We start from the raw sequence: 20,075 nt of genomic DNA, 5'->3' as shown, positions 1-20,075 counted from the left end.
AGACTGAATACTCAATGTTTCCACAGCACACAAAGCGCTGCACTGGATGTGAACCAGCAATCCCATCCCAACGCCAGAGGTGTGGAGGTTCTCCACTCTTCATTCATGTCATGCAGACGAACTGGGCTGGGTTCTGCTGAAGTCTTTGTTTCACCTGAACAGTGGCTTGAATCTGACATGCAAACTGCACAAACTGTAATCCTGCGAAACGCAGAAAGCTTTTCCTATTGTCGTGATTTCACGTTGTCAGAGTGAACAAATAGAGTGAACTTGTGTTCTCTTACAGATAGTCTTAATCGGTCAGCTGGAAAATTTAACATATAATTAAAGTTATTCACAAACATTTTGAAGCTTTGTTTATTGGAATGGAGAAAAAAGAACTAGTTAACTCTTACTGCATAAAATGCTACTGCACGGGATTTCCTGTTTACCTAATGTAATCCTATGTACAATTCTCACCTTGAAACTCGAATGGAACGATAATTTAAATTATTTATTGGAACAATTGTTTCTTTCAGGATAGAATGATACTCTAAGCAACTTCAACCAGGTCAGAAAAACCAATCAGTTTTGATTCGGAGTTAAAATGCATATACTTCCACTTTTTTTCCAACCTCCCTTAGCAAGTTGTGGTCAAATTATCTGCCTTTTGTAGCCATTGACATCAAAAACCTACAGTGTTTTGCCAGACCTCTTATCAGAAATAGCTAAATTTATTTGAATTGGTTGGTTTCTTGTCGCAGATGTGGAATTAATTCTTAAAAGTTTTATTGTATTAAAAGTCCCAAGCTTTGATAAAACTTTAGCAGAAGCATAATGTCGGTCTGCTTTATTGATTCCAAAATTTTCAAAATCTAAATGTGTCATGTACCTTCATTGTTCAACCAGTTTTGTGAAATACACAGCAAAACAGGCCCGTTGCATAATGCTACCGCCACCGTGTTTAGCAGTTGCTCTTCGGTTTGAAAGCCCAACCTCAAATCTGTTGTTTTTGTTAAATTTTGTGTTTATTTGGTGGTTTACGGTGACCGCTGCATGTCTCAGTCACTCTCTCAGTGGAAGTTGATGATGAAACTCACTTCACTGTGGAAAGTGTCTCTGGTTTCCCACCAGTTTTCAGTGGATAAATGGCTTGAGCCCAGGTAATTCCTGGATTATTCTCGAACATAATCACCAGTGTCATTTCATCTGAGGATGGCTGTTTGTGTCACTACAGTTTAAAACCTGTACACAGTTTGGGTCTTGCAACAGGTCATTGATCCCAAATAAGCCTGAAAACTAGTTTTTGAATCAGGTTCTGAGGTTCTGACCTCGGTGGTACAGTGAGACCAGAAACAAACCAGTTCAATTAAACTCTGACTTGTTTCTGGCTACAAAAGCCTGTTGCTAGGAAACATCTAATCAGATATCGGTGAGGGTTCATGTATACGCCAGTGAACGTATCTATTTGATCGAATAATGATCAATCTCACCGTGTCTGGATGAGGCGAAAACCCACAACAAATACAAACGTGAGGTGTCCCTGAAAATGTCAGATGAGAAAAAAGCAAAAACATGCCCAGGAGGAATGGATGTGATCTTCTTGTTTTAGAACGTGGCGACTGAGTCCAGATCACATTCACTGACGGCGAAGAATGTCTGCATTTCTCTCAAAACTGTTTTAACTTCATTCTGGTCCCAAAAGGTTTTGCCTACAGTCATCTCAAACTAAAGGAATTCAGCCTTCACTTCAAATACGTGTTTAGGAGGGACACCTGAAGCTAAAACACTAAGCAGATATTTCACTGTTACCTCAGCTGAAGAATGGATAGCTGTGACTGTATTATTGTTGCCACTGACAACAATAATACAGTGTCTTTGCACTCTGTTGTCAAACAGCAGTCACACCCTGCAGCCAGGAATGTAGCACTGGACTCATCCATCTCTGACTGGCTCACACTGCCGTGCTGCAGTTCTGAAAGCAAACTATTAAATGAATTGTCTGCATCTTGACTCACTGCTGCTTTGCTTCTGTGCGTTTTTCGCCCAACTCTTGTGAAACCTGAATGTTTGTGCTTGGAGCTTCAAGTAATGAAGATGTTTTCCTGCATTCTCTGCTCATGTGTGACGCTTTTTAAAATATATTTGTATACAAATATATCTCTCTGTTTTTTGTCACTCTGCAGTCGCAGTCAAGCCAGTCAACACCCAAACCGGCACCTCAGGTCTCTTCTGGGAGCACCGCACAGTTTGAGGTATCCAGCATTCCTTTGTAATGTGGCTCAGCCACAGAAAACCATTTGTTGACTTCCTGTCTGAATGACCCTGACCTCTTCTACCCCACCGCATTATCTGAGCTGCGTTGCTGTTTCCTTTCCTGCTCCAGAACTCGGTAGTCTTGAATTGCGACATCTTTAAGAAAAGAGCGGATGCTCTTTGCTTTCACAAAAAACCGTTGCTATGTTCTCCTGGGAACACAAAGAGCTGCGTAAGTGGGAGGAAAATGATGCGTAACTTCAAAATTTTACACAAATAAAAATCCTTAAAGTACTTTGCTTTTATATTCATCCATACAAAAGGTAGCTATTATAGAAATAGCTACCTTTTGTTGGTATTTGTGGTTTCTCTTTAGAAGCATTGAACATATGGACACCGCAATATTTATCCATTTTTGGTCAATTTTATGGAGCCCTTCTTTGAGGAATTGTTAGTTTTATAAATTTTATTATTACCATTCAGTGTTTTGCACTTAAGGATCGACCTGTATTTAGCTTTGTCCATTTTCTCATTTATTCTCCCGACCGACTTCCTTCCAAAGCTGAAGAAAACCATTCCCGTCGTTTGACGCCACAGAGCAGCCATGTCAGACCTGATTGTTTTCTCACAGAAGACGTTTCACACAACCTCAGAGCTTAAGTGCTTCTGCTTGTCCATCAGCCTGAGGCTCAGGAGTGTCTGCCTGCTTTGACTTTTAGAACGATTCTATTTTTACAAGTTTTATAAAACGGCCCAAAGTGCACTCTGTCAGGCAGGTGATCATTTACTGATATGAAGGAATAAGTAGACATGAAGGCTTGTCATAATCTGCTGTCTTAGCCAAAATCTTTCATCTCAAAAGAACATTTCTGGCTGTTTTCTAACACACACCACCACAAGCTTAGCACTCCTCTAATCAGAGATGAAGTATGGTAAATATTGAGCAGAAATGGAGATTTTCCCGTTAGTCGTATGTTGTGGCTGTGACTGTGACTGGCACCTGATCTCTGTCCGACTGTGACCACTTCCAGCCCTCCCTCCTCCTCTCATTCTTTCCAGTGTCTGACTATAATTACTGCATCAATAATTATAACTCTGACCATTTATGACTGAAGTTGTTTCCCACTGGGATCTGTCTGACATGATTCTCGGCACCAGCAAGTAGCCAGAGATCTTCCACCAATCTGTCGAGTTTCACTGCCATGTCGAACAGAAAATATTGCAGTGTTCTGATCCACTTCCCCATACTTGGTGCATTCCAGAAGGCACCTTCCGGATCCACCATGACCACAAAGCCCGGGGTAGTTACCACGGCAGCGGGCGGGGCCACGGAGAGTGGCGTGGCAGCAGGAGCAGCTGCTAAAGCTGGAACTGCAGGAAAGGATTTGCCTAAAGCCAAACCAGAGGTAGACGGACGCCGGGCTTCAAAATAAAAGTCGAAGGCACTTTTGGGCTGTTTGTTGTGACATCCTGCACCGCTTTCTCCTTTTGGTCTAAAGACTTGGTGTGCTCATGAAGGGAAACTGGAATTTCTCGTTCACTGGCTTCATCTCTTTACCATTTGCTCTTCATGGTTTGGGCTGCACCTCCTGATCTCACGCAGGAGTCCGAAGCTTCTCACTCGCCGTCTCCTTTTTAAGTGGGACGTCATAACTCATATTCTCACAACTTTCCACTTGATGTGAATCCTCTTTCCTCACTGCCTGGCTGACCTCATGAATAACTTTCTCAATCTTCCTTTACACTCCCTGGCTAATGACTAACAGTGAGCTGGTTGGTGCTACTGTCATCAGCTGGGACTCATATAATGTCAAACGTCAAAAAGTCATGAACCGTTCTTGTTTTCGCGTGTCTTTTGTTTGGTTTTATAAGTAAAAAAAAAAAAGAAGCTCCATCACTGAATAAAAGTGATTTTCTGAAAAGTTGCATCTGAATCCATCGAGAGCTGATGATAAAATACAAGGCCTTGAAATGTTCTCATTCAGCTTGATTTTGTTTTCTCTTTTTTGTCTAAACAAAAACTATAATTTGAAAGTTTATTACAAATAATAAATATAGTTTGATCTCAGTACAAATCCAGCTGACGACGGCACACCGCATCAAATCCGGCCTTTATGGAGGATTGGCAGGAAGGAAGCTGTTGCTGAAGGAACCTTTGGAAGTCCTGTTTGCACCGAGGCGTGTAGGGGCAGAGCAAACATTTGGAGGAAAGTGCTCTGGTCAAGAAGACCAAAATCAAATCCTTTGCAGCAAACATCCTAGATACATGACAGCATAGATTAGCATTTTTATATGTGCTACAATTCATTTCTGCAAGGCCTTGTGTTGATAACTCTTTTAGTTTCCATACTGCTTTTCTTAACACCTCCAAGGTCTTTCTCACTTATTTGCTTGAGAATAAAAACGTTGGGTTTGTGTGTCGTCACTTGGCCTTGTGTATGTGGGCTTCTGCTGGAACGGCTGCCACCACAGCAGACACCAAACCTAACAATGCATCATGCCTTTTAAGGACGTCTTTTCTTTTTCTCTTCGTTTCTTTCTGCTTCTTTGAGTTGCAGAGTTTTACCTGGTTTGGTTTTACAGCTTTTTTTAACCGGAAACATCATCTTTAAACATGGTTGTTGGAATTTTCTTTTTAAGCTCCTTTGATCTCCGTTAAACATCGACTTTTTTGATCTCTCGGGGCGGTGTGAGTGACCTTGAATCTTTGCTCTCCAGTTCTTTGCTCAGCATGCCTCCAATTGTTCTCCCATAACATGACACTCATCTGCAAACCACAGTCACTCTGAAGAACTGAGTAACAAGGAGATGTGTACACTTTGTTTTGTTTTACTTCTACCCTTGCATCACTTTCCTTTCTCGTCTTTTGACCTCACAAAGCTTGGAGGACACTTTTCCTCTCTCTGGATGTCGGGGGACTTGCTGTCCTGCCTCCTGTGTGTTCTTCGCGTGCATTGCATAGTTTACATGTTCGCACTGGACATGAACTTGACCTGTAAATTAGTTACGTCTCTTGCATTTTTAGAGCACCACTGCGACCGCAACAGTCAAAGCCGATGCCGGTAAAACGTCCAAACCAGCTGCAGCAGCTGTGACTGGAACTGTTTCAGCTCAAGTGAAGAAGGAAGACACTAAGGCAGCACAAACAAAGGTAGACGATCATAATCCGAACTACAACAGAGGCTGCCTGAAAAGAATATGTCTCTTCTTGCGATCCAGAAAGATAAAATATGCTTCAGATTGCAATCGACGACCTGGGCGATGAAGGTGTTTTCTTTATGATGCTGATGATAATCTGCGTTGCAGGTGCAGGTGGAAGTTCCTCCCACGACAGTCAAAGCAGCAGCAGCCAAACAGGTAAAGGCGCTTTGAAGCGCTATGTGTGTGTCTGCTCTGTGAAGCGTGTTGCTTGCTTGTTGCATGCTGAACTGTCGCCTGCGCAGGCCCCTGCTGCGGATCCCTTCGATACCCTGAGCAGCACGCTACCCTCGGCTGGTTCTGTCGCTCCCTCGCGGCCCGCTTACACAGGGCCGGAGGTCACAGAGGTACAGCATAGGCGCAGCTTTTGCAAGCATTTGATCATCCTGTTAATTGTTGATTTAAAAAACAAACAAAAAAAAATTTAACGCAAACTTGCATGGCTCTGCTACATGTAATTGTGTGGTGCACGTTCCTTAGCATGTCACCTTTGAGACAGTCGTGAAGTGTGGAGAAAGAGACGACACGCTGCCTCCGGGATACAGATGGGGAGATATGGTCAGTTTGCTGCTTCTTGCTAAGGCTTTGTTTGCTCTAGAGCTTCAGCTTTTTTCTCTGCAAGCGTCTTTCATGTCTGCTTTCATGAACACACTGAAGAATCAAACTTAGCCAGATTTATAGAACTGAACCACTTGTTGACCAAATTACATTATTTTTACACCAGAGGTGGGCAAAATACTCCAGTAAAAGTAGCACTACTTTGACATATTTATTACTCATGTAAAAATAAAAGTGGCTCTGGGAGAAACTGCTCAAGTAATTGTATAAGTAAATTGTGTATATATATGTATATATATATACCCGACTCATATTGACAGGTTAGTTTATAATATTTGGAAGTATCAGAAAGTTGTGTCACAATAATTCATTTTGCCCGTCATTTGTCTAGTATTTTTTTTAAGAGGGTAACAATCTAGACGGCAACAATCATCTTGCTCTTTAACATTGACTCGGTGGATTTAATTGTCACAACTACCGTTTACATAAAACACGACTCAGCAGGAGGTGCTTAGGAACCATACAGGAATACAAATAAGATATGAAAATAAATCAAATACTTTAAATCATTCAAATGTTGAACCCAGGTCACAACACAACATTCATACATTTTGTATAAGAATATACAAAATGTATGTATGGTTGACTTCTGAAAACTCGGACCTCCATGAAAGGGGATTTTATGTCTGAAATCTTCAAGTGGGGATAACTGAAGGCCTCCAGGCTGCACTCTGAATGTCTGAATTGTTTAGTCTCTTTATTTTTGTCCTAACTTTGAATTATGCATCCTTGTCTTCTCTTTATTTTTAGCCTCCAGCCCCTGCAGATGCAAAACCCAAGGATGTTCCTGTAAGTAACTCTTTCAGTGCTGCCCTGTGTCGGAGCTACAGCTTCCCGAACTTTGAACTCTACAATTAACCCAGAGAAAGATCGGAAACGAATTCCAGATAAACATTTTCCTACATGTGAAACCAATAAAAAGCCACACACACTCATGCATGCGTTTACTGCTTGCACTGTAAGAGCTGCAGGTTCCTCCGCTGCTGCATTGCACTGCTGGGTGTTGGCCTGGCTAACAACTCGGCGTCGGCTCTCCCTCCTCATTTTGGAGCGAGTCAGTTCATGTCGAGCAAAACGCAGCACTCGTTTGAATATGTGTACAGGAACAGATGCATGCAGTTCGCCGCACGTGCTTGCAGCAGCACCTCAGCTGTAGCTTGTTTGTATCTCCGTCCACCCTGACAACATTGCTGGGTTTTTAGTTTGCGGTTATCTCTGAGTTCATGAAACGATTTGAGTTAATGTCCCAAGTGTCGTATTAAAAACATTTAATTGTGACTTTTTTTTCTCTCTTTGTGGAATGTGAGGAAGGGTGTGTCTGTATTTTCCGCTCAGTGTGGGTACATACAGTCTGGTTTGCATTATTTTTCCTTTAGCTTGTGACGGGATGTGCTGTGCCATCTAGTGGAGCATCGCGTGGTTGTTGTAAAGAACTAATTTGGACATTTCACTGAAGAAAGATGCAACATCTGACGTTTCTGTCTTTCCTCTAACATCAGAAGCCGCTGAGCACAGATGAGGCGCTGGATTCCCTTTCGATGGGTTTTACATCCACTGCTCCATCGGCGCCCAAGAAGGAGGAAGTGAGTGTTTTTCTTTTGTGTTGGCATTCAGCTGCTCGTCCATCCTTTCTATAAAACCCAGTGTTCCCAAAAGAGCATCAGGGAGATTTTACAGTTAGGCTGAAAAGCTTTTTGATTGGGATTTGGATGAACCCAACCAGATTCATGGATGTTTGGAGTTGTAATATGATGAAATGTGGGAAAGTTAAACTCTATATCAAATGCATGAAAAACCCATGTCTTTAAAACATCACTGTGGTATCATTGCAGAAGATGGGAGGTTTTATTCTGAGTTTGTATTGCAGAAGGCTCCTGCAGCTGCTCCTCCTGCTGATAAGAAAGCCAGGCTGGACTCTGCAGTTCCCTCTCTTCCCTCCCAGGTATTTTCTCACTGATGTGTCCCGGCAGCAAAATTTAAACGAAACGCCACGTTTGCTTTAGTAACTTGCAGCTGTTGATTGTGAAATTGCTGCTTTTGTTTCCGAAAAGTAGAAGTTATTTTCTAAAACCTTCTAAAAGCCAGATCTAAATCATAAGTTCGGAATCAAAATCTGTCGTTCATTTTTGTATTTGGAAATGCCGTGATTACGTTTGATAACTTTAAGATTCTCCCATCAACAACAAGGGGGCTTTCTTTTTTCTAAATGATTTTTTGGATCACTTTTTGAACTTGTAATATCAGAAAAGTTAAGACTTTTTTTTATTTCTTGTTTTGTCTACATACAGAAATAAACCTATTTTTCAAACAATCAAGTCGGAAGTGGTTTCAAGAAACAAACCACCTGCTCCACCACCCATAACTTTTCTTCAAATATTTTTGATATTGGAGTTTAAAATGTCTTGACGAGGTTTATAAGGGTTAAAAACAACATTGATTTGATATTAATTTTGAATTTGATTGGACTGTTATTTTGCTCAGCCAGCACATTATCAAGAACGCACCTAATGAACCAAATTAGTCTTCTATTAGGGCGATCCTTGCTCTTCTTGGCTTTAGAATAAAAATATTGATAAGACTTCCTCTGATACGAGCTGTGTGTTTGGTTTCTTTGCACTCATTTAATTTCAGGTTATAATGTCTGTCCTTGTTATTCTGCTGTCTGTGTGATACTGTAGAAAACCGTTCCTCCTATAGCTGTGTGCCCCGCTAAGGTCAGCGCTCCACTCAAGTCTGACAAGGTGAGAGAGAGAGAGGCGTGAGATTTATTCACTATCTATATAGTGAATAAATGAGTCAGATTAACTCGCCTTTTGCATCATGATATCAGGGTGAGTCTATCCCTGTGGATGCTCTCGGTGCTCTGGAAGACATGCTGGCGCCAGCTGAACCAAAACCGGAGCCTCCCAAACTCAGACCTGAAGACATCGTAAAGGTAGGAGCTCAAACAGCAGCGCGTCCTGCTTTTTATTGCCTCTGGGCTGAAATCTCTAACAGAAATAATTTAGTCCAAAGCAACTGGCTTTTGAAAATGCCTCATGGTTCTCTCTCATGGATGCGTAACCGACAGGAGGGAAACATCAAGTCGGAGGTGGGTGTTCGCGTGGGAGAGAGGGAGGACACGCTCCCTCCAGATTACAGGTTTAAGAAAGAGGAGTTGAAAAACCTGCCTGCTCCTAAACCTGAGGTAGGACACGGAGAAACGTGCATTACTTCTAAAAACAAATGGGGAATAAATTGAAACTCTCTTGCTCTTTGCTTCCTTTTCTGGCAGCCGACTTTGGGAACCGGAGAAGCTTTGGACATTTTATCTGGCGACTTCACAACCCCGTCAGCAGCAGCTAAAGTCCAGGCTCCGGCGGTCAGGCCTTCAGCTGCTCCCGCACAGGTGCATCATTTCTACCGCTCATGTGACACAGATGTCCGACTCAACATTTGCAAAGTTTTGACCAGTCAAACCAATTTTCAGCGATTCCAGTTTTTCCCTGAGCTTTATTCAGCATCATTCAGGCACTATTAGAGAACAGTTTCAGCTTTAATATTATTTTAAAAAGGCAAGCAATTTAAGGCAGTAGCGTCTCATTTCAAAAATACACTTTGTTAGCGTAGCATTAGCGCTGAAGAAAGCAGGTCATGTCACCATGCTCCATGACACAGAAGAAAACTGTTTAGAGTTAAATAGTTTTATTTAACTCTTGGTTCTTGATTCATCTCAGTTTACCATGTTTTCTTCCCTGGTGTCGCTTGTTGTTGCAGAAAGCGCCCCCTGCTGCCAAGAAAGCGCAAACAGGAACAGTTCCTGCTGACTTCTCTCTGGAAGCTGCTGTGTCTGCTGGCAGTGCTCAGGTACAGTACACCTGTTTCACCAAAAGGTGTCACCAGATTAACTCATTCATTTGCAACTTCTTCTTTTCTTTTTTTAAACTATTAACAGATTTGTCACTGGAAAAATGCTCAATTATTTTAGGAGTTTACTGAAGTTAACTGGTTTGTTAACTTCAGTGGAGGATTTAACTTCTTAACTTGATGTATGGTGTGCTATTTTTTTCTTTCGTTTAAAATAAATGACATGTTTTTTGACTCTTAGAAAGTGGAGTCCTCAGGAGTTCCTCCTGTTTCTGGGAAGAAGTCTTCAGCAGGGAAAACTGGCGCCGTGGATAAACCAAAGAGTGATCAGGTGCAGTGGCAGAAACATTTATCCTCTCTGTCTCTGTGTCTTTCCCTTCATTTCCCACTTCCCATCTTGCTTCACATTTACACATTTGATATGGGATCAGCAGATCAATAGACTTGTCTCTCTTCAGGGCGGCGACATGTCTCTGGATGCTCTCAGCGCTCTCGTTGACACGCTGCCAGAAGACAAACCGAAACCAGAACCTCCCAAAGTCAAGCCTGAGGACATCGTCTCGGTACAAAAGAACCGCTGAATACTCCTGAGCTTTTTGATACCATGCAGGACGTTGTCTGTGTTGCTTATGGATCCGTTCCCTTTTTATCTTTACAGGAAGGCAAAGTAAAGCAGGAAAAGGGTGTGCGGGTTGGAGAGAGGGAGGACACACTTCCCCCGGACTATAGGTTTAACAAAGAAAAGCTCGAAAAGTTGCCCGCTCCAAAACCAGAGGTTAGAAACTAAGCAAATCCAATCTGAGGGAGTTCAGAGTGAAACGCCTGCTTCAGACGATGCTCCATAACTTCAGATAATCATGTATCAGTGTCACATCAAGTGATGCCTTCTTCTCTCTGTCCTTTAGCCCAAAATTGGGACTGGTGAAGCTCTGGACTTTTTGTCTGGAGGCTTCACAACCTCATCTTCAGCTGCTCCTGTCAAGGCTCCAGTTGTTAAACCCTCAGCTCCTCCAGCACAGGTAAACCTCAGATACACCTGTTAGTGGTCAGACATCACATTTAGTCTTTTAAAAAAAAAAATCTGTCTGCAAGTAAAAGAGATAAGCTGATTAACATGTAGGAACATTTCTAGGGTTATCTTGGAGGCAGATATATGTTATATTATTTGTCTATTTGCTTGTATGAACATGGATTTGGAAAATATCACATCTTCCATTCTCTGTTGTTTCAAACAATTTGTAAATATATATATATATATATACACATTTTGTATTTTTAGGCAAAAGTGGAGGATTTAGCTGCTTTGGACAGTCTTGTCGCTCCATCTAAAGCGTCCGGAGTCCACGCACCTGTTCCTCCCCCTGCAAAGAAAACTCCAGAGGTAAAAACAACTAAACCAAACTACCCGTGCGCTCACTAGAGATGACCCCATGAGGGTTTTATTGACCCATCTAAGTTATTTACAAACTGGCCGTTCTGGAGCCCAGACTCATATTTCCTAAAAAATCAGTTGGATTTATGCCTTTGAAAACTCATTAGATTAAAGGCTCAGCAAGTTATACTCTGCATTTCATCTGGACTGCATTAGTGGTGTGATTGAAACGTTCTGAACACGTTTTTTTTTTTTCCCCTGAGAGAAACATATATTTTGCCCAAAACATTTTTTGACACATTTATTTAACTATGCTCATGCGATCCTAGTTGTCAGTAAATTCATTTCAAGCTACAATTACTTTAGGTTTCCTAGCATTTCAGGTAGGTCACTGAAATGCTGGGCTCAGTTTAGGTTGTTTTCAGTTTTCATTCCTTCTTGCAACCTAATTTCCAGTTATTGTAAAGAAAAGATGACTGCCTGCTTCATAAATGTAATGCTTTACTCTGACAGCATAAACTTGAATAACTAGTGTTTCAGCTGCCCTTTCCCTCCACCAGGGGGCAGCAGCTATTTACACCCTTTAGTGTTGAGCTTCATAACTTTCATAACCAAGCAGTTTTTAACTATAAGCAGATTTCTGACATTCATTTCTTGGTGATGCATAAATGTGGAATGTTTTTACAGATATAACTTAGTTCAAATTATTGACATTTTTAGTGTCGCAGTAGAACAGGTCATGTAGATTTTTGGACTCAATGCAAACTTTATTTAGGACTGTAAACATTTCTCTCTTACCCTGGGACAGTCAGACCAGGAGCTGCAGCATCCAATACATTCTCCTTTAACTCCAAAGAAATTTTAAAAGGTAAAACTCTGAGATGACAAATGGAGAACCCAGATTTGTTGCATCAATAAAATATTCCCAGACAGCAGAACGGTGTGGATCAGCACTAATTGATCAGTTGTGGTCTTCATCTTTCAGACATGGCGTCTCCTTTCAAAGATTATACCAACAAACAATATAGTTTTCAATTATAACGTTCTTCTAAAATCTTTCAAAGTTCTCCAGTAGATATGCGCTGCAGTGTGCGTCTTTTGTGTGTTTTTGCAGAAGACTGTTTGTCCCATGAAGCAACAACCCCAAGCTGTCCAGAAGAAACCAGAGCTACCAAAGGTAACGCTGGCTGAACAAACCATTTGTTTGTTTCTTCTGCTTTTTTACCAATTACAGTTTGGAGGTGTAACTTCCTCTCTCTTTCCTTCCTCTTCAGGCGGACTCCATCTCTCTGGATGCGCTCAGCGCTCTTAGCGACACACTTCCAGAGGACAAGCCAAAACCCGAAGCCCCCAAACCCCGACCTGAAGACATCGTCTCGGTAAAAGAGCACGCAGATATGTATGTTTTTTTCTTTTAGGTGTGTTTAATAAATTAAATAATTCCTTTTGCGTTCTTCTTCTCGCAGGTGGGCAAAATCAAGAAAGAGGAGGGCGTGTTTGTGGGTGAGAGAGACGACACACTGCCTCCAGAATACAGGTTTAACAAGGAAGAACTTGAGAAACTGCCTGCTCCCAAACCGGAGGTGAGACCAGATCGGGTGTAGGTTTGTTGTTATTAACCTGGGTTTAGAATGTTTCTTAAGTTTTTCTTTTTTCTGTTTTTTTCCAGCAGCCCACCATGGGAACCGGAGAGGCTCTGGACATTTTGTCAGGAGATTTCACATCCTCCTCTGTAGCTCCTGTCAGCCAGGCTCCTGTCGGCCTCCCATCAGCCCCTCCTGCACAGGTACGCAACAGCGCAGTGTAATCACAACTGCTTCACTCAAAAATTGACTCTCCTTACTAAACGCTGTGTCGCTCCGTCGTTCTCAGTCGTCTGACGCCGCCCTGGATGCCTTGGCGGGGGATTTCGTTGCCTCCTCTGCAGCTCCGTCTGTAAAATCTGCGCCTTGCGCTGCAGCGGATGCCGACATACCGGTAAAGATCCACCGCGAGCCAAACCTGTTTTAGATCTCGCAACATCCAGAAATTAGAAATCAAACTTTTTGTTTCCTTCCTTCCTCTCGTGGATTCAGTTGCCGGCAGAAGCGGACAACGCCCTCGACACTCTGTCCGACACGCTAAAGGACATCGCCCCCGCTCCGCAGCCTGCCCCCGTTCCCGCCAAGGACGTCGTCAAGGTAAGTCCTCCGGCGAGTCCTTAAACTCTGAGACGACAGGGTCACCGTGTCGCGTCGCCTTCTTTGACCTGTGGCCGCTCTGTCGTCGCAGGAGAACAAGATCGTCGAAGAGAAGTTGATCAAGATGGGAGAAAGAGACGACACTCTGCCTCCGGAGTTTCGGCCAACTAAGGAGGACCTGGAGGTAAAATGATTGAAACTGCAGCTCAGTGATGCATTGTTTTAAGTTAACACGGTAAAGACACAATCATAGGGGTTGTTTTTATTTATTTTATATTTCTTTAAAGTGAGGTTTTGTGAAGATAAATGCGTGATGTTGTATTAATAAGTCATGTCAGCTTTATTTACATTACTCCCTCCATGTAACTAATTGAGAATGTTAGATTTTTGCCAATGTTTACGAGTATTGTTATATAACACAACACAGAACACTAAGGTGAAAAAAACTATTTCCAAGCACTGTTAGGTGAAAACCAGAGTCAGGTGGGACAATTTTGTTCACTTTGAATCTAATGTGCGTCTTGTTTGTTTTAAAGAAACGACCAATGGACAAAGCTGCGGCAAAACCCAAGCAGGTACACATTTTTCAATAATACAATATATTGATAACAGAATAGTAATCATCACGTGTTGATGAACGCAGAAAGACTTTTTACTCCCTGCTCTCTTTTTTTTTTTCCTCTTCTACCCTGCAGAAGTCTATGGATGACCAAACCGCCTTGGACCTGCTGTCCGGGGATTTCTCTGCGCCTCCCCAGGCCTCTGCTCCGGTCAACACAGCCACAACAAAACTGGAGCCTCCTGTGCTGGACGCAAAACCACAGAAGGTCACAGGAACTTTTTTTTCTAATGGCCTACACTTTCTGTAGACTTTGTTAGATCGTGTTTTCTGTAAATTTCATCAAATCTTGTGTTTGTCTAAATTAAAGCTTGTTACTAAATTCGAGTTTTTTTTTTTTTTCCCCTCATGTTTTTAGCCGATGGCTGCTCCTGTCCTGGACTCCCTGGCTGAGACACTGTCCCCCGACGCCCTGAAGGCCAAATCCAAAACAGAAAAGCCGAAGGTAAAACTGAAATGTGGCCATTAATATCAAACACAACGCCGTTTAGAAATGATACCAAACGCTTTCAAAAACTACCAGTGGAGGGTGACCAGATTTAATTTGACGTTATTCATTGGAGAAAACTCACTGGCAGTTGCTGCATCACGACCACTAGGAGCAGTGCAAACATAACAAGTCTGTCAACTTTGTTGCAGGGCAAGAGCAAGTCAAAGTCAAAGTCTAAAGTAAGCTACATGTCTAGAGCATGGAGCCCGGGTTGAAGGCTCGACTTTTCACACTCTGGCCTCATTCAACCAAAGCATTTTAGATTCGCACATGTTTAAATCACAAAGCTCCCACAAGCCAGGGCAGAAAGCATCCGACTTTTGCAACACGCCTCTGGGATGAACTGTAGCGTCTCCTGAAAGCTGAAGGTAGTTCAAGGGCATAAGAGCACGCTTCTGCACGGCTCCTTCCACCTGAAAACAAAAGAAAGAAACAAGACGACCAAAAATATCACATGCAGGCTGCTTGCAGTGACGTCACCAAAAATGTTTTTTTCTTTTCTTTCTTTGTGCTTTTGGAGGGTACGCTAAGAGCAAATGTGATCATTCCACAACCTGGAATTTTTTAAACTTTAGTAAATATTTCTCTTATAGTAAAAAGAGGTGACTCTTGCCAGCAGCATTGCCATTATGAAGCCGAGAATTCAAAGCGTTTTTATTTCCCGTTGACTTAAAAGTGGCCTTCTGAGCATCTTTTCTTCATAATAGAATTAGTGCTTCATTTGCAGCTGCAATCTCACTTTTTGTTTGCGCCTGGATGACGGCGATCTGAAGTCAAATATTTGCAGCAGCAGGTGTGCCGATTCGGCACATCTGCCGCACCGTACTGCATGTTTGTGCCTGGATGCCGACAGCGGCGCTTATTCGCTCAGTGCATGAGACGTGAGGACAGAGCAGGCGGCAGGTGCAAGCGATAAGCGATGTGTGAGCTTTCTGGAGCTGAAAGCGGGTTGTCGAGCAAAGTCTTCGGGAACCAGAGTGTTTGTAAAGTTTCTGCGTGCCAAAAGTGTTCCCTCCTTTTTCTTTCTTTTGTTTTTCACGGTTTCACAATAACTTCCTTGCAGAAACAGGAGACCCAACCTGCCGCTGACGTGCTCTCGGCTCAGCTGAGCTCGGACGTCGTGCCCACGTCTGCGACAAAGGGAGGCAAGAGCTAGTTCGCCTGGTGAGATGCGCTCCCATCTGTCACAAAGCAGACGGTCTGACCTGACGACCAACACGTGCTGACCGCCTGTTTCATCCTTCTGCAGGTTGTGAGTGCAATTCCTCCGCCAGACCACAGGGACACATCAGTGAGGGAGCTGCTTTTTGGATATCGATTTTATTTTTCTAGCTCATCAGGAATGTATAGTAGTTGACCGACAGACTTAGACACAGCCTAAAACGCTAAAAAAAAAAAAAAAAGAAAAAAAAAAAGCCCCACACACAAGCATATCTGCGAGCACCGACTTATTTCTAAGTTTTCCGTTCAAAGACGTCAAAAAACCTTTTTGGTTTCTGTCTTTGACGTGGGGGGTTGGAACCGAAAAGACTTTTCACATCAAAATGGGTCGAAGGAACGAGAGAGACGAGACCAAGAGAGAATGAAGAAACTGTTTGGAAACAAACGCAAGAAACCTTTAACCTTAAAGTCCTGCATCTCAGCTGGCGTGGCACCTGAACATCGTGACGCAACACTTGCGTAAGTGTAGGTTGTGTGGGAGCGCTGCGGGGCGAGTGCTTTGTGTTGGGATGTACGTGCAATCTTGATGTACACGGAAAAAGCCAAGTTGTCTATCAAGTTGTGTTTGGATGCTATGGAGAACACTAGTGTACAGCTCTGTGTGTGTGTGTGTGCGCGTGTGTGTTTTAACCAGTGCGTCGTTTACATGTCTAATTATGTGGAGGACTTCCAGGAGCTTATTTCTGTATCTCGGAGCTTTTTGCAAATTCTTCTTCTGTTTCTGCAAGGAAATGTCTGTTTAGAGAAGGGTCTTTTAGTACGTTTCTTATTATGAAAGAAGAAAAAAAAACTGGCATTCACAAGTGTACTTAGTGAACTAATACGTTTACAATGTTTGTGAAGTGCTATTGTTCACATGCTGTAAAAAAAAAAAAAGAAAAAAAAAGCCAAAGACTTTTTGCTCTTTTGAGAAAAACACTGTATAATTTACAGAGGGTTGCTTCTTTTTTTTTTCTAACCAAATAAATCGTATTAAAGAAAATGCGAACCTTCGAATCATTTACGTTTGGCATCGTTTGTGCCAAAACGTGAAGTTAATGCCAACGTGAAAAGCCTCATCGTCTTAACAATGCTAGTGCCGAAGAATAAATAAAAATCAGGACCAAAAACCAAAAGTGGTCGAACGAAAATGTGTTATTGAAGCTGTAAGGAACAGAATCTCCTAAAATGAAGCTTTCTCTTCTCCTAATGTGGGTTTTTCTGAACGCTGCTTTCACTCGACTCCAGTGGGTTTCAAAGCGAATGTCTTTGTCTCAAATATTGCAATTTCACAGATTCTCAAGAGTTTTGCGTCTGTATAAAAATGGTATAAAATAAAGAAAAGAAAAACACATGTGAGTAAATTTTGACTGGAATTATTAAAAAAGAAAAAGAGAGAGAAGTCTTGTTTTTCCTGACCTATAGAGGATAAAAAAAATGCAAACATAAAAAAACAACCAAAAACATGCAAAATTAAAATTTCAGATTTTGTTCTTTTTATTTGTTCTGAATAATGTATGAAAATGAAAGAAAAGCACACATCCTAGAAGCATGTAATATTTCAGCAGAACAATCGAACTGTGGTTATATAGAAGCTTGAAGCACAAACAGGAAGCTAAAGTGTGACAGTAAAGTTTGATCTTCGTTGAAGAGGAAATTCAGATCGAAGTACTGTAAATGTGAGCAAAGAAAATGAGACAAAAAAAATACTTATATACAGTTACAAAAGGGTTAGTTTGGAATATGAACAATAATATATATTCTCATTTTCGTCTTCAGAAATCTTATCCCGATCCAACAGTTAGGATCGGGCAAATTTACTGTAACATGACATAATGATGAATGCAAACACATCAGCGCATTGTTTTCTGACGTTAATCTGCACCTCAGTTAAAAACTTCATGTAATAATAAGTTTGGCACAATTAATAATCAACCAAAGCTCTCTCTGTACTCAAAACAGGGAACCGCTTTGGTCACTAAATATTTTCTATCATACACAAGAATTATTTATTTTTTTTATTCTGACTTGTCAGATTATTGATTTTTTTAAGCTATTGTTAAAAACAATTTTTTTCTTTCTGACAAACATAAAGAGGGAAATATAGCTGCACTTTGAAAAACTGCACACAAAGTCACTTCATCCGTTTCAGACGTACCGATCGGACAGTTTTTCAGGAGCCATCATCCTCGGCCTAACGGGAAATGTGAATAATTAGACATTAAAATAAAATTAGCATTTAATACAACAATTTCACCGAGAAACAGTTTTCCAAAGGATCTTGTAGGCGGTTTTTAATTTATTGTACATGTAGTCCTGTTCGTAAACAAACTTAAAATATTCTAAAAACTGACTATCAGTCATACATTTGTTCTAAGATATTACAAATAAACTTTTAAAATTCTGCCTTACGAAGAGCAACTTCTATACACAGTAAATGCATTTTTGAAAACTAGTTTTCAAATGAGCTTGTGTTAAAATGTAAGACGGAACAACTGCTTCAAAGTAATCTTTATGGCTGAGAAAACAAAACTGAAAAAAATTACAAAATTTAGTGCTTCATCCTCAATACTCTAAGACAAAATTACATTATGGAAAAGAAGCAACTCACTTTCTTTTGTAATGGTGAGGGCATCTCCGGGTCCTCATTTCTAGAAGGCATTTCAAATGAAAACGGGTTATTTAAACTTACACGCTAATTATTTCATTTCTGCACAACGAAATGAAATGTCCTCTGCAGCTGAATGAATTATGGGTGCAAAACTTCAGCCGGACTTACTGTTGCAGTATAAAGCGGTGACGATGAGCAGCAGAAGAAGAAGGCCACAGCCTCCGGCCAGTGGGCCCAGTATGATCGGAGCACAAAACAGGGAAGGACCTACAAAATAAATGCTGGTTTTACCGCCTGTTTCTCTGCGCAGCTTTGCTACTATGCAGATGATGTTGTGCTGTACTTAAAGTTTGGTCTGTGTACCTGATGCAGCTTTATTGTTACAAACACAGCTGGACGTAGTTGTAGTCGTAGTCGTTGCCATCTGCCTGGCGGTGGAAGCCTGGATTACTTGTGGTTTTGTCGTTGCTATAATTGGTCCTGAAAAACGAGCAGAATTTGATAAATGTTACTCTGCACAAAACGTAGCTATCGGGTGGGGATTTGTTGGTAGTAATAAAATGGAGCTCACCTCGAAGTTGAGTTACTTGTCCAAATGAGAGCTCATTTCCTTTCACAAGAGTAGCACAGGTGTACATTCCACTGTCACTTTTCCTGTTGAAGTTCTTCACCGTTAAAGCAAAGTCATTACTTAACTTTTCTACAACGAGGTTCTTGTTGGGTCCAGTTACTTTAGCTGCACCAGTAGGGGAGTAAGACCCGATGAACTCCATGCCTGAGTCCTCCACCACTCTAAACAAGAACACAATCGTCCCCGGCGAAGAAAGCGTACACTTGATCCTCTCCGACTGTCCCTCTTCTACTGTTTTAGTGTGGACAGCAGAATTGATTTCTGAATTGTGTGAAATGAGAACAGTTATCATTTCCTTCTGTTGTCATTCGATGCACACCCGCAACAATGAAAATCATAAGAAAAATACGATTAAATTGAACTTACTTGGACAAAGAAATAAAAGCAACAGAACTTGCATCACTTTTTGGTCCATTTTTAACCTTTCCAAGCCAATGATAGCCGTCGAAGCCGTCTCTTTGGTGTTTACTGAACGCTGACGGCAGATAGTTCAGTGAGATATCAGAAAACCACGCCCCAGCTGTAACCTTCTTCTCTTTTGTGTCGAATGGGATCATTGCAGCGGAACGCTTGCAGAGCCCTCCTGCACTACGGTCGTGGTCTGCACGGCGTTTTGAAGTGGAGCCCACCAGATCTGCGTTTCGCTCCTCTGCCTCCTGGTTGACAGCATCAAACGACACATTTTGATCCAAAAACACTATTGGCACACTAACGCAGAAGTGTGTGGGCTGGAAGAAGGCGGCTGGGTTGGGGAAGAGGGGAGTAAAAAGTGCAACTATAACTGTAAACAGTTTCTGCCCAAATCAAATGTTTCACCCTGTTTTCATGTAAAGCTGGTGGAAGTTTTCAGGATTTTATCTTCCCTCTGAGAAAATGTTATAAGGAAGCATCCTACATCATCCCAAATGATAAATGATGCTAAAGATCGCTCTTAGCAATCATTAGCTAAGCCCTAAAGCATGTCTAAGAAGATGTGCTTAAGGGCTTCAGCATGTCTCGGCCCGTTTCACTTCCTTCATGAGGTCAGTTTTTTCAGACTGAAACTCTATAGACTGAATATCAGCTGTCCAAAGCT

The 20,075-nt window shown here is 41.8% G+C and overlaps 2 protein-coding genes across 22 annotated transcripts in view; one reads left to right on the top strand and one right to left on the bottom strand.

Moving 5' to 3' along the window:
* cast (calpastatin) overlaps positions 1-17,112 on the top strand; it is a 35,419-nt gene extending 18,307 nt beyond the window's left edge. For 6 of the 21 annotated variants that reach the window (XM_055021031.1, XM_055021010.1, XM_055021049.1 and 3 more), the window contains 32 exons: positions 2,166-2,234; positions 3,498-3,641; positions 5,261-5,386; positions 5,542-5,592; positions 5,679-5,780; positions 5,914-5,991; positions 6,802-6,840; positions 7,551-7,634; positions 7,919-7,993; positions 8,730-8,792; positions 8,882-8,986; positions 9,122-9,238; positions 9,326-9,439; positions 9,808-9,897; positions 10,139-10,228; positions 10,356-10,460; positions 10,556-10,672; positions 10,803-10,916; positions 11,177-11,278; positions 12,384-12,446; positions 12,544-12,648; positions 12,736-12,852; positions 12,939-13,055; positions 13,142-13,246; positions 13,345-13,449; positions 13,541-13,633; positions 13,986-14,024; positions 14,145-14,276; positions 14,427-14,513; positions 14,708-14,737; positions 15,622-15,722; positions 15,808-17,112. In XM_055021031.1, coding sequence (XP_054877006.1) covers positions 2,166-2,234; positions 3,498-3,641; positions 5,261-5,386; positions 5,542-5,592; positions 5,679-5,780; positions 5,914-5,991; positions 6,802-6,840; positions 7,551-7,634; positions 7,919-7,993; positions 8,730-8,792; positions 8,882-8,986; positions 9,122-9,238; positions 9,326-9,439; positions 9,808-9,897; positions 10,139-10,228; positions 10,356-10,460; positions 10,556-10,672; positions 10,803-10,916; positions 11,177-11,278; positions 12,384-12,446; positions 12,544-12,648; positions 12,736-12,852; positions 12,939-13,055; positions 13,142-13,246; positions 13,345-13,449; positions 13,541-13,633; positions 13,986-14,024; positions 14,145-14,276; positions 14,427-14,513; positions 14,708-14,737; positions 15,622-15,714 — 2,871 coding nt within the window. In that variant the 3' untranslated portion in view covers positions 15,715-15,722; positions 15,808-17,112. The remainder of the gene's footprint in view (positions 1-2,165; positions 2,235-3,497; positions 3,642-5,260; positions 5,387-5,541; positions 5,593-5,678; positions 5,781-5,913; positions 5,992-6,801; positions 6,841-7,550; positions 7,635-7,918; positions 7,994-8,729; positions 8,793-8,881; positions 8,987-9,121; positions 9,239-9,325; positions 9,440-9,807; positions 9,898-10,138; positions 10,229-10,355; positions 10,461-10,555; positions 10,673-10,802; positions 10,917-11,176; positions 11,279-12,383; positions 12,447-12,543; positions 12,649-12,735; positions 12,853-12,938; positions 13,056-13,141; positions 13,247-13,344; positions 13,450-13,540; positions 13,634-13,985; positions 14,025-14,144; positions 14,277-14,426; positions 14,514-14,707; positions 14,738-15,621; positions 15,723-15,807) is intronic. The other 15 variants (XM_055021060.1, XM_055021037.1, XM_055021093.1 and 12 more) reach the window with 9 other exon arrangements.
* A 119-nt stretch (positions 17,113-17,231) lies between these two features.
* Positions 17,232-19,479, bottom strand: cd8a (CD8a molecule). Its single transcript, XM_055021158.1, has 6 exons — positions 19,367-19,479; positions 18,941-19,261; positions 18,733-18,849; positions 18,538-18,636; positions 18,370-18,409; positions 17,232-17,952 (listed from the first exon to the last, which is right to left on the bottom strand). The coding sequence occupies exons 1-6, from the start codon at positions 19,413-19,415 to the stop codon at positions 17,907-17,909; spliced, it is 672 nt and encodes a 223-aa protein (XP_054877133.1). The 5' UTR covers positions 19,416-19,479; the 3' UTR covers positions 17,232-17,906.
* Positions 19,480-20,075: the final 596 nt, after the last annotated feature.

This window comes from Poeciliopsis prolifica, unplaced genomic scaffold (genome assembly GCF_027474105.1).
Source record: "Poeciliopsis prolifica strain line A6 unplaced genomic scaffold, Auburn_PproV2 SCAFFOLD003, whole genome shotgun sequence".
Taxonomy (NCBI): Eukaryota; Metazoa; Chordata; class Actinopteri; order Cyprinodontiformes; family Poeciliidae; genus Poeciliopsis; species Poeciliopsis prolifica.
This window is presented reverse-complemented; position numbering and strand designations above follow the sequence as displayed.